The 12,156-nt window shown below is 33.6% G+C and overlaps 1 protein-coding gene across 1 annotated transcript in view; it reads left to right on the top strand.

Annotated features, from left to right (window-relative positions):
• The window catches only part of LOC143636616 (uncharacterized), a 34,242-nt gene extending 23,393 nt beyond the window's left edge, over positions 1–10,849 (top strand). The window contains exons 4-6 of the mRNA XM_077104171.1: positions 9,275–9,418; positions 9,565–9,636; positions 9,737–10,849. Of these exons, the coding sequence (XP_076960286.1) occupies positions 9,275–9,418; positions 9,565–9,636; positions 9,737–9,863 (343 nt within the window). The 3' untranslated portion in view covers positions 9,864–10,849. The remainder of the gene's footprint in view (positions 1–9,274; positions 9,419–9,564; positions 9,637–9,736) is intronic.
• The last annotated feature ends 1,307 nt before the right edge of the window (positions 10,850–12,156 follow it).

Here is a 12,156-nt window from a genome sequence, read left to right as displayed (position 1 = left end):
TTGTTAGGGTCCGATACCCTCCATCCTCGGATATTATTAGGGTCCGGTCACCCTCCATCCTCGGATATTATTAGGGACCGGTCACCCTCCATCCTCGGATATTATTAGGGTCCGGTCACCCTCCATCCTCGGATATTATCAGGGTCCGGTCACCCTCCATCCTCGGATATTATCAGGGTCCGGTCACCCTCCATCCTCGGATATTATCAGGGTCCGGTCACCCTCCATCCTCGGATATTATTAGGGTCCGGTCACCTTCCATCCTCGGATATTATTAGGGTCCGGTCACCCTCTCTTCCATACAACCATACCATATTTTTCTATATAATCATAATTATAACTTTCATACATACATACACCGTTTATATATTATATATATATATCAATCATAACTTTCAACTATCCCTTGACGATGCATGCAATATCAGAAGATCGTTCACGCATCATCAAGCATTAATTCATACATTATACATAGCATTCATATTCATAACTATAACTTGACAGTACATGCAATATCCGAAGATCGTTCACGTACTGACAAGCAATCATTCATACATTATACATAACATTCATATTCATAACTATAACTTGACAGTACGTGCAATATCCGAAGATCGTTCACGTACCGACAAGCAATCATTCATACCGTCCACATATATCACCTAGGGCATACACTTATCACTTAGGATAAGTGTATTAACATTCACATCGAGTATGCACACAGCCCCGAAAACATAACAAGGAAGTGGGGCTAGAAACTCACCTGAACTCGGTTACTTATTCTGCTAATGGTTATTCCTCTCTTGAGTTGTGCGCGATTATCTGTTTAATAGTTGAGATGTTAAACGCTGCTCTAGCCATACTCATTGCTACTTAGTTAATCTTATACGTCTAAGCCGGTTTTACTTCATTGAATCATCACCGGTTAGTTAATCGTTACTTGCTAACCTTTAAAGGTATCTTTCACCATTTATCAAAGTTCAAGGGCTATTATGTATTTATATCATTCTTTTCTAAGTCAAGGGACCACTTCTGTAATTCTGTCAATCTTCTTGTTCGTTATCCAGCCCTTAACGAATGGGGTTCTTAACGAATGAACTCATTCATTATAACGAACTGACTGTTATAACAAACTGGTCCTTGCACGAATTGGACCTTGTAACGAACTGGTCTTTAACGAACTGAACCCTTAATGAACTGGGTTTAGTTCATCATTTCTTCCTTAAAAAATTAACATAACGAATTGAGATTAGTTCGTTAAGCTTTTGTTAACGAATCAATTTAACGAATTGTCTCTAGTTTGTTATTTCAGCTAAACGAAAGGTCATAACGAATTACTTGCTAATTCGTTATGTCTCCGTTCACGAACTAAGGTTGGTTCGTTACGTTCCCGCTAACGAACTAGGGTTAGGTCAGAAAATTCCCTGAAAATATCTAAACCTCGTACCACATTCTCCGGCGCCGCCATTGCCGGAATAACGGGATCTCACCGGAAAAGCGAGATCTCGCTTGTTTCTCCACCGTTTTCACCGTTTCAAATTTGTTATCAACCCATCATCAAGACTCAACCCTTTTCTAGCATAAAGCTTGAACCTTTATGGCTAAAACGTTCAAAACTAGATCTATGGTTTATTTAAACGAGCCGTTCATAACCATGAGTTCGTTAAGTCCATTTTAATCTTCAAGTTTGCAACTTTACGATTCGTCTAGACCCGATCTATCATCCTACAAATTTTCATGTAAATCCGTTCATTAAAAGTAAACCTTTTTAACAAAAACGTACCTTTGAGATTTTTGTTTGAAATCATTCGAGATGCTCAAAACCATATCAAACGAACTCCCATTTGAGTGATTCAAGCGGCCACGGAACCGTCTGGTCCCGATCTACAAAACCATCAGTCACCTTCTCCGGAAACCGTCGCTACAGTCGCCGGAATAGCTGAACAGTCGTCGGAATCTTCACTTTTGAGCCGTTGTGGTTTTACTGATAAAAACCGGACTCCCGACCTCTGATCGAAGATCTTTTCGGTGGAAAACTTCAATTATATGTCAGAAGTACTCGGTTAAAATTTGAGACCGATCCGACGGCTAGATCTCCGAGAACGTTGTGTCTTTGTGGGTGGTTTTCTCAAAAACGGGAATTGGGTTAAGTGTGTGTTTTGATGGTGTAGGCTATGGTGTGGAGATGTATGAAAATGGAAAGGATTAGGGTTTTAAGGGTATTTATACTCCCTTAAGCCCATAGAACTTAGGCCCATCTTTCTTTTTTGGTCCATAATTAATTCCATCTAATTAGCCTACTTATCATTCCATCTTTATTATTTTATTTCTCTACTAACTTAAGTAAACTATTCCATCTTAAATAAATAATGTATTAATTATTTATTCTTAGAAATTTCGGGATGTTACAATGAATGAGACATGGTAGTCGGGCCTTTTTGATCGACGGAATGGTGTCAAAATTGGGGAAGAAATTAGGGCTCAATTCTGGTAATGGAAGAAAAGAAAGGATCGTTAATGGTTAATAAATGTTTGAGGGCATTAAAGATTTTAAAGAAAAAAATAATCTATAATTGAAGTTCGGTCTGGTTCATCAGCCCGGCCGGTAATTTCCTTATTTTCTTGGAGAAAGTTTAAAGAGGCATAACTGGACCGGCTTATCCAAGTTGAAAACGTGTGTTTTTGAAAGTGGGTTTTGTAATCCGTAAAAGACAAGAAGAAACGAATGGAGCTTAACATTCCGTGTCGTCATGTTCACACAATCGAAGAACCATATGATAATTAATTTTTAAATACAAATAAACAACAAAAAGAATTAGAAAATTTCCAACCTTTCTTATGCATATTACTCGACAAATTTCTTAGAAGAAGACAACTCATTGTGCATAATACATGGACAAATTTCTTAATATTTAGGGATGAGCTCGGTATCGATCTCAAATTCTCTGATCTTAAATTTCCTAAAAACATGGCACCTTCACTGAAAATACTTGGTTGGGTACCATTACTGTAGGCAAAAATTCAATTACCGGCATCGATTCCGATTTTCTTTAAAACTTGGTACCGGTACTGGGACGACAATACATGTTTGGTACCGGTAACCAATAACATTTTATCATCCTTAATAATATTATGAGAAAATTCCCAAAATAAATGTTTATGAAAACGTTTTTCAGGTTTTAGGTGTCATTTGCAAGAAATTCTTAAAATATGTATTATAATCTAGTCGTGACGAGTAGTTTGTATAACCAATTAAAACTGGACACGTGTCTTTAAACCAACCATAATGAGCAAATTTACTAACCATTAACTCGTCACGACTAAATAAGTTTTATGCCTCGTAATCAACGCCCACGAATAATTCATATGTTCTTTAGTCGTGACGAGTAGATTGTAAGGTTAAACTAGTTGCGGCGAGTTAACTATTAATAAACTACTCGTGTGGGGAATGTAAACCATGTAAACTAGTCGTCGCGAAGAAATGACTTATGAATTACTCGTGTGCGTTGATTACGAGGTATGAAACTTATTTAGTCGTGACGAGCAAATGATTAGTGAATCTGCTAGTTACGGTTAGTTTAAGGGCACGTGGCAAGTTTTAACCGGATCTACAAACTACTCGTGTGTAATCATAAACTACTCGCCACGACTAGTTTTGATGTATAATTATTTATACATCTTTATTGCATCATTTTATACTCGATTCATGTTATTATCATGATAATATTATTGAGAATCACTTCTAATAAGCCTCTATTTGTTTTTGTAGGAAAAATGAGCTTAGAAAACCAAACATGAAGAAAAATAAAGAAAAAATCAAGAAAAATGATAATCTGTCAGCTAAGCATGGGCCAAGCCTCAGCCAGGCATGCCCCATTTCCATCTGAAGACACATCAGCTAAGCATGAGGCTGTGCCTCAGGCAGACACGCCCCACGCCTCCTTCGAAGATGACAAAATAAAGTACACTGTACATTGTCCCCCTTTTTGAAGACACACAGGGTCATGCCTCAGCCAGACATGCCCCATGCCAATCAAGTCTGCCAAGAAAGTACAATCAGTAGCATGCGCATTTAATGCTTGGGGGACCAGCACAGCCCATGCCTAGACCAAACATGCCCCGTGCCTAGCTATATTCCATAGAGTACAACCAGGGAGCACGTGGTGTACTACATGGGGACCAACATGGGTCATGCCCTACTAAGCATGGGTCATGCCTTGTGCACATTTAGCCTATATAAAGACCATGCATGTTGCTCATTTGGAGTGAACAATTTTCGAGAAAAACACTCTCATTTCCACTCTCATAATCCATAGAATTAAAGAATGAGAAGCTCTTGAATCCTTCATACAACATCAAGAAGAAGTCTTAGCATCATCATAATTATCTAGCTTGGTTAGATTATCTTAATATTAAACATGAATGCTATATTCTTCTATTTTGGTGTATCTTTTATAATTATTATGAGCTAAAACTCTTTAGATCACCTTAACCCATGATGAAACTTGACAACTTTTGATGGTTGGAATTAATATACGATAATTTTATGTTAAAATAATGACTAGTTCTTGGTTATCTTTTGATGAAATATTGTGTTTAAACAATTGAAAGTAACATACAAGAATTATAAATGGTACATCTTGTTATGTTGAAAGACTCTTGATTTTATCATTTATTTATAAATGTTGTTCATACAACTTTATAACTTTTAATCTATAAATAGTTAAAATAATTATTGTATGCTACATGAAAATTGGTTAAACACATATCCTAGATTGAACATTTGTTATGAATTGATATTCTTGTTAAGTAATATTATAAATAATTTGTTAACACAACTATTTTAATATTACACTTGGGTTGAAAATTCATAAATCAAATGAATACTTGAACTTAGTCTAATTTAATCAACCATAGGTGGATTATGTGTTGTTCATGTAATCTTTCCGACCGGTTGTTAGATTGAGTTTCGTAATTTAATGATAATCTATATCTTTAAATTTCAACATAAAGGTTCACTTACATTATAGTATGATTTGAGTTGATTAGTTTGTATATAATTCGTACTAAGTCTTCCAAAAATTTATTTGGATGGTTATCTATAACTAGAAACTATTCTTTTTAAAACAAAATAGTGAATTTATCATATATTTAAGTTTACCATCATTATAAGTCAAGTGGATTCTAAGTTAAGGTGATAGCTTCTTAATTCTTGTTTATCTCCATTATCGTGTTACTTGCTTTAATTTATTGTTACGAGTTTTTCTAAAAAATTAATCTTAAAACAAATCAATTAAGCTCATTTCTCACAGTTATTATATTTGCAATGGTTTGATATTAAAATTTACATGTCCATGGATTGATACCTGGTTCTCGCCGTTACTATATTACCACACGATGGGTACACTTGCCTTTTGTGTGTGTGGTTAAGTCTAGGTGAAAACCATTTTTAAAACCCGACAAAGTGTGATAAATCTTTAATAAAAATATATATATCTCACACCACATCAAGTTTATAATACATAGTTTGGGAATTTCTTGCAAATAATACCTAAAACCTGAAAAACGTTTTCATAAATGCCTATTTTAGGAATTTTCCCTAATATTATTGCTGCCAACCAACCATCACACTGATGAATTCTCCACGTAGACCCTACATGCCTATGGTCTTGTGCATGCAGCGCAGTTTTTCGCATCATGCTTTTACACCACCTCAAACAACACTACAACCCTTCACAACAAACTACGGCATGAATTTCAAATTTTTTTAACGTAAATATTTTATTAAATAACAATTCTTCACAACTAGGGGTGTTCAGTATTCAAATCGAACTCGAGGAACTTGGAATTCGATTCGACTCACATTCAAAGTTCAAGGTTTGAATTCAATTTTCAATTATTCAAATTCGATTTGGCTCGAATTCGAATATTTAGTAATTGAATTTTGAATCAGGGAGGAATTTATGATTATAAATTCGAATCCAATTTATAGATTTTATTATTGTTGTTGTTGATGTTATTATTATTATTATTATTATAATAGATATACATCTTTGTTAAAAGATAAATTATAGAAATTTTATAAAGTCTGAAGAATAAAAATTGAAATTTTGTCATTTTTATTATTAATCCATGTAACTGGATGTTACCACTTTAAATATTTTAGATGTTATAAATTTAAATGTTTTATTTGTATTATATAATTGTACTTTTTTGTTATAAAAACGTAAATTTGTAGCCGTTTTGAAATTGAAATTAAAATAGATTTTCTGAACTGAATTTGAATCGAATTTCAAATTAGCTATTTTGAATTCGAAGCAAATCAAATTTGTCAAATCTATTTCAAATTCAAATCTAGGTTCAAAATTCAAATAATTCAATTCTAATAATTGAATATTCGAAATTGGATTAGTTGAACATCCAATTCCACATCAGCCTAATTTCATATCTTTTATCCACCTTTTCACGCGTGAATTATAAATATTTAACATTAATAATAAAAAAATGTTAAATTCAAGTTGTTGTCCTACTTTACTAGTGCCTATCAGGTCTCACTCCTAACTTTTCCTACAAGTCTACAACCACTTTGTTTTTTTAAACATAAATAACAAAAAGAAATGATACTCGAAGCTTTGAATCCCACAATAATTACTTGAAATAATGCTAGAAGCTTTCTACAACGCCTTGGCCAAACCGAAGGTCGAGTCAACTCTTTTCTTTTTCTTTTTTCCTCTTTTTTTTCTCTTTTGACCAAATAAAATCCACAATAATTAATATGAAATTTTCTTGCTTGTACACTTCCTTAAAATAATTATACAATTGTTATTTATGGATGCTATATAATAAGTTAGGTGTCAGTTTGAACGTTGAAGCTGTTTTTAAAGTTACAAGTTGGTGTTTCGAGTTCCAATCATTTGGGTTAGTAATTGTTAGGCCCGATCCTAACAATATATATTTATGTGAAATGGATCGGATTCCGGTTTTGTTTTCATCTTCTGCTCTGCTCTTGTTTATTTTGGTATTATATAAAATATCGAGTGTTTATGGAAATTCTGAAGGTACGTGGTTTCTTGATGCCGATTTTTTAGAAATGTATTATGTTCATAGGAGTGTGTGTCGGGTTTGTGGGTTGAATTTGTAGAACCCAATAACAATATTTTTATATGTCTGAAAAAACATCAACTTAATTTAACCAGCACACATTTAATATAGTGTAATCAGAACTTGACCATATAATTCATCTATCTAGATGACTTAAGGGTTGTTGAATAACTATTAAGTTGCGAAGCATTAATCTTGATAACTATTTAAATTATTAGAGTTTGAGTCACTTATTTAAATTTATTGAAATGTTTAAGGTAATTATAATTATCTTTTTATGAGGATAAGTTTATAAGAGTTCGGGTTATAGTTGGTTTAGGTTTGAATTTAGTATAAATAGATTAGTATGGTTGATAATTTATGTTTGGTTAAGTTTTTCAATTTTTTTTCAATAAAGCAAAAAATTGAACGAGTTGATCAAAATTGTCTTCTCGTGTTTGATTATTGAGGCCTGATTTCTAACAAGTTGTAAACGTTTTAATTGGGTTGGTTCTTCGACTTGTTTAACTAAGCAAGTCAATCCAAACACGACCAAATTTTTAAACAGTCTAGATGTGAGAACCCAAGGTGTCTGTGTCGGAATTTGTCACCTATAGTAAAACTTCATTAATTTAACAACTTATGATAAGCTTATAACCCTAACCTTGGTGTAGAACAGTTGACTCATTGTATGCATTAAAGACGCACCTAAGCGATCCTAACAATGTTATGCAAAGTTGGGATCCAACTATGGTGAATCCATGTCTTTGGTTTCATGTTACTTGCAACGGTGAAAACAGTGTTACTCGAATGTAAGCTTCTTCGCTATTTTTGAGATCTTGAAGTAGCACTTCTTTTTATAGCGTAGTCTCATAAAGAATACTATGTTATGGGATTTGTTAAATGCAGTGATCTTGGAAACGCAAACTTGAGCGGTGAACTAGTTCCGTAGCTTGGTCAACTTGCTAATCTACAATACTTGTAAGTGTTAACTTTTGTATTGGTTGAATTAAGTTTGGAGTAACCTTAAAACACATTTTGTTCAAAAACTAGCAAAATGTAACATGTGTGATATGCATGAGTTCGGTCGGTATCATTTTATTTTGTTAAGGTACCGACACTCACTATAGTAACCGACAAAAATACCCATAATATCGTGCTATGGCAATCAGCATGTGTTTTAGATTGACCCAACGCTGTAAAAATGAATAATATTACCGGTTCCAAAAATACCGATAGTGGCATTGATGTTGTTTAGTCAGAGTTGGTTCAGTTCATCACTGTGTCGTCATGGTATCGACACCGGTATAGCTTACAATACCAAAAAGTACTTTATTTTGGCCCGACAGGGTAAAGTTAAAATACAAAGGGAGACAAAAATGAGAAGTGTGAGAAGTATTTGTGACCACACAAAAAACCCATACAAATAAATTCAGAAAAAATAATAAAAAAATCGTAAATCAAAATATAAATAAAAAGCGAAAAATTTTAAAAAACTAAAATGTTTCCGCCATCATTCCCATTCAAAAAAAGAATACAGAATATAAAAATATAAAAATTGACGAAAAGAAACAATGACGAAAATGAACAAAAGACACAATTATAACTAAAAAAAGACACAAAAGATGGCAAAATATAACACAATGTCGAACAAAATATAACACAATGTTAAGTAATATAACACAAAATAAAGAAAAAAGACATAATCAATGACGAAAATAAACACAAAACACAATGATAAACAAAAAGAAACAACGGCTTTTTCACTCACCATTGTGTTTTTTTAGAACGAGAAAGACGCTGAAAACATTTTTGTGTTTTTACTTTTTCTCGTTGTTTAATTAAATTTTGAGTTATGATTTTTTTATTAACTTTTTTAGAGGGTTTTTTTGTGTGGTTATAAATCATTATCATCCTTCTCATTTTTGTTCCCCTTTGTAGAATAACTTAGACCCTTATTTTTGAAACTATTTTGATTTTAGTTGCTAATTTTGCAACGGTTTTCCTAGCTAGTCATTGTTGCTTAGTTTTCTTGTACTTTGATTCTTATCTCCCTTAGACATCAACTTAATTCAGTTATACTAAGAAGATGGTGATAACACTAAAATCACTAACATCATGTATTTCAAATAGTATACCACAATAAATTCTTGATTTGAGTTCATGAAAATGTTTCAAACTCTATGTGTGGCAGGGAGATGTTTAGTAATAACATCACCGGAACAATTCCTAAGGAGATTGGAAACTTAACCAACTTGGTTAGCCTGGATCTTTTCTTGAATCGAATACATGGTCACATCCCAACGGCATTGGGCAACCTTCAGAAACTTCACAACTTGTATGATCTCACATCATTCATTCTATTTTTCTTGAAGAAAATTTTATTATCTTTCGCCTTAATTTTTATGGCTGTTTGCTATATATTTATTAATGATCACATATTAGTAAATAGTTACTTTTTCGATGTCTTTTGTGCAAGAATAGTCGTCTCAACAGCAACTCTTCGACCGGAACAATTCCATACTCTTTAACTACCATAACTACACTACATGTTATGTGAGTATCAAATTTGGCCAGTTATCTTTAAAACACTTTCACGTAACTATTGCAAAAAGGATGGATTAATTTATATATATGTGGTTGTTCTTTATTGTAGTGATCTTTCAATTAACCGATTGAGCGGTTATGTTCCTCGCAACGGCTCCTTTTCCATGTTCACACCTATCAGATTTGTTGTTTGTTATATGATTTATGAAATTATAGATCAGGTGAAAAGATGGTAGAGATAAGTAGATTGGGTACCGGGTAAAAATGAGTTAGGATCAAATGGGTATTATTACACGGATTGAATAGGAGTGGTTGAGTTAACCCAAAACAACTTTGTTTTAAATTCAATTTATCTTTTTTTTTTCTAAATAAAAACTTTGTGAGATACTATGTGCAAAAAATGTATTATTTCTAAAACATCATTCTTTGAAGAATCATTCTTTGAGGGGTGATATTCTATGAGTGCTGACTCAAACATCCTCTAAACTTGCTCACTAGAAGCCTCAATGACTAGAACAACTTTGCTACAAACCTTCATATCAGTCTACAAATAATTTGGTGAAGAGTAATGTTTAACAAGCTTTACGTACCCCTTTAATACATACTTTGAACACTTTTCACCCATTTGAAACGTTATGGATAAAAACATAAATAGCCCGATCTCATGCATTCTTAAGTAAATTTACACCTTTAGTATTATAATGTCACCCCTTCATGCTATTAATTGCAAAATCTGCTAAACGATCGGACCAGACAGGCGTAGATAGCTTGACCGCCTTACCCGTCATTGAAACACAAATTGGAGACATATCTGCCTATACTCCTACTAATGTGATCTCCATTACTGATGAAATTTTCTATCGTTTCAGTTTTGCGAACAATCCAAAGCTGATATATCCTGGGGATGTTCCTGTTGCCCAAGCTCCTGCGCCAGCTCCACTGAACTCTCTCATAATACCCAGAAGGTACTTCTAGTTGATTCAAAATTTTCATATCAATCTATGTGTTTTTAATATAGATGCGGACCAGGATTCCATCAACACAGATCATTCGGGTTCTATCTTGCTCTTTTTATATTTCTAGTTCATGTAAACATAATTCTTTCTTTGTTTTTTTGTGTTTTGTTCATTAAACCTTTAAAACCATTTGGATGCGATGAATATAGACTTTGTTGATATTATTGAATGCTTGATATGTCTATGAGTATGATTTTAGCAGTTTAGTTATAATAATCTTGACGCCCTGCTTGCGGCGCACGCATATAATGTATATATGTGTGAACCCTCGGGTGGGCAAAAGTGAAATTGCACTAATTTTGACGTTATTTTACTAATCTCGTGAAAATAACGTTAAAAGTGGCGGAAGGTTAATCAGGCATCATGTGGTGGCGTTGATAGCCGAAAGACAAGGGTGCATGCACCAATCGGTCGGTGTCCCGATGGTTGAGTGTTATGTGTCTTATGTCCAAGGCTTGATGCAAAACTACTATCGAGCCGGGAGTCTCACCGGAAGCAGCCTCTCTATCCCTATGGGGTAGAGGTAAGGTTGTCTACATTTTACCCTCCTCAGACCCTACCATAGCTTTGCTATTGGTGGGATATACTGAGTATGATGATGATGAGTTATAAGAATCTTATAATGTATACTTGCATGTGATTGTTGATAGTGGAGGACCCGGGTTTTTTACCAATTGAGTCCCATTTTCTAGGTGTTCAAATTTTCCGGGTCATTCGTCGTACGGGTCGGGGCGGGGCGAGGAGCATAACAGAAATATATATATATATATATATATATATATATATATATATATGATCGTTACTCACTAAAAAAACAGACAAAACATGATCATTACTCATTGGAAAACACACAAAATAAGATCTCTTTTATCATAACTAAAATCACACGAATACAACTCAACCAACATTAATATCATTTGGCCATTTGCACTAAAATTATCGTTCGGGCTCAAGCTACCAATACATGTAAGTAATTCGATGGTTACCTTATTAAAGCGGTTGTTTGTATATGCATATCCAACACACCGTGTTGAAATATTATGCTTGCTTAATTCATAAAAACAAAGCCTTTTTAAAGGCATAAAAAACAAAAAGGTACTATTGGGCCAACCTGACATCCACTAACAATTAAGTAAAAAATTAAAAGGAAATAACTAAAAGGCAACATGCGTCTAACAAAATGTGGGATCGTAAACAATGACTACAATGAACATGTGACGTGTTGTTATCAAGTAGAATTGTGTTCAAAAAAGGATAAAAAGGGGGAAAATGACATTTAGACAAGATAGAAACTTCAACCTATAATATCAGAGTTCTGAGTTCCATTCATTAAATTTTATGTGTTCCGTTAAAAATTACATACCGTCTTTAAGAAAATTTAAAAAACATTGGCCCCGACCCACTTAATATGGGTCTGCCCCTGATTTGTTGATTGTTTTGTTGAGTTGTGTGGTTCAAATCATCTTTTTATAGAAGTTATGCAGATATATTTGTTTTGTTTTATTTCTGGATT

This window comes from Bidens hawaiensis, unplaced genomic scaffold (genome assembly GCF_021521415.1).
Source record: "Bidens hawaiensis isolate Kalapana, Puna unplaced genomic scaffold, B.hawaiensis_p1.1 tig00000599_1, whole genome shotgun sequence".
Lineage (NCBI taxonomy): Eukaryota > Viridiplantae > Streptophyta > Magnoliopsida > Asterales > Asteraceae > Bidens > Bidens hawaiensis.
The sequence above is the reverse complement of the archived record's forward strand: the minus strand, read 5'-3'. Positions and strand labels throughout refer to the sequence as shown.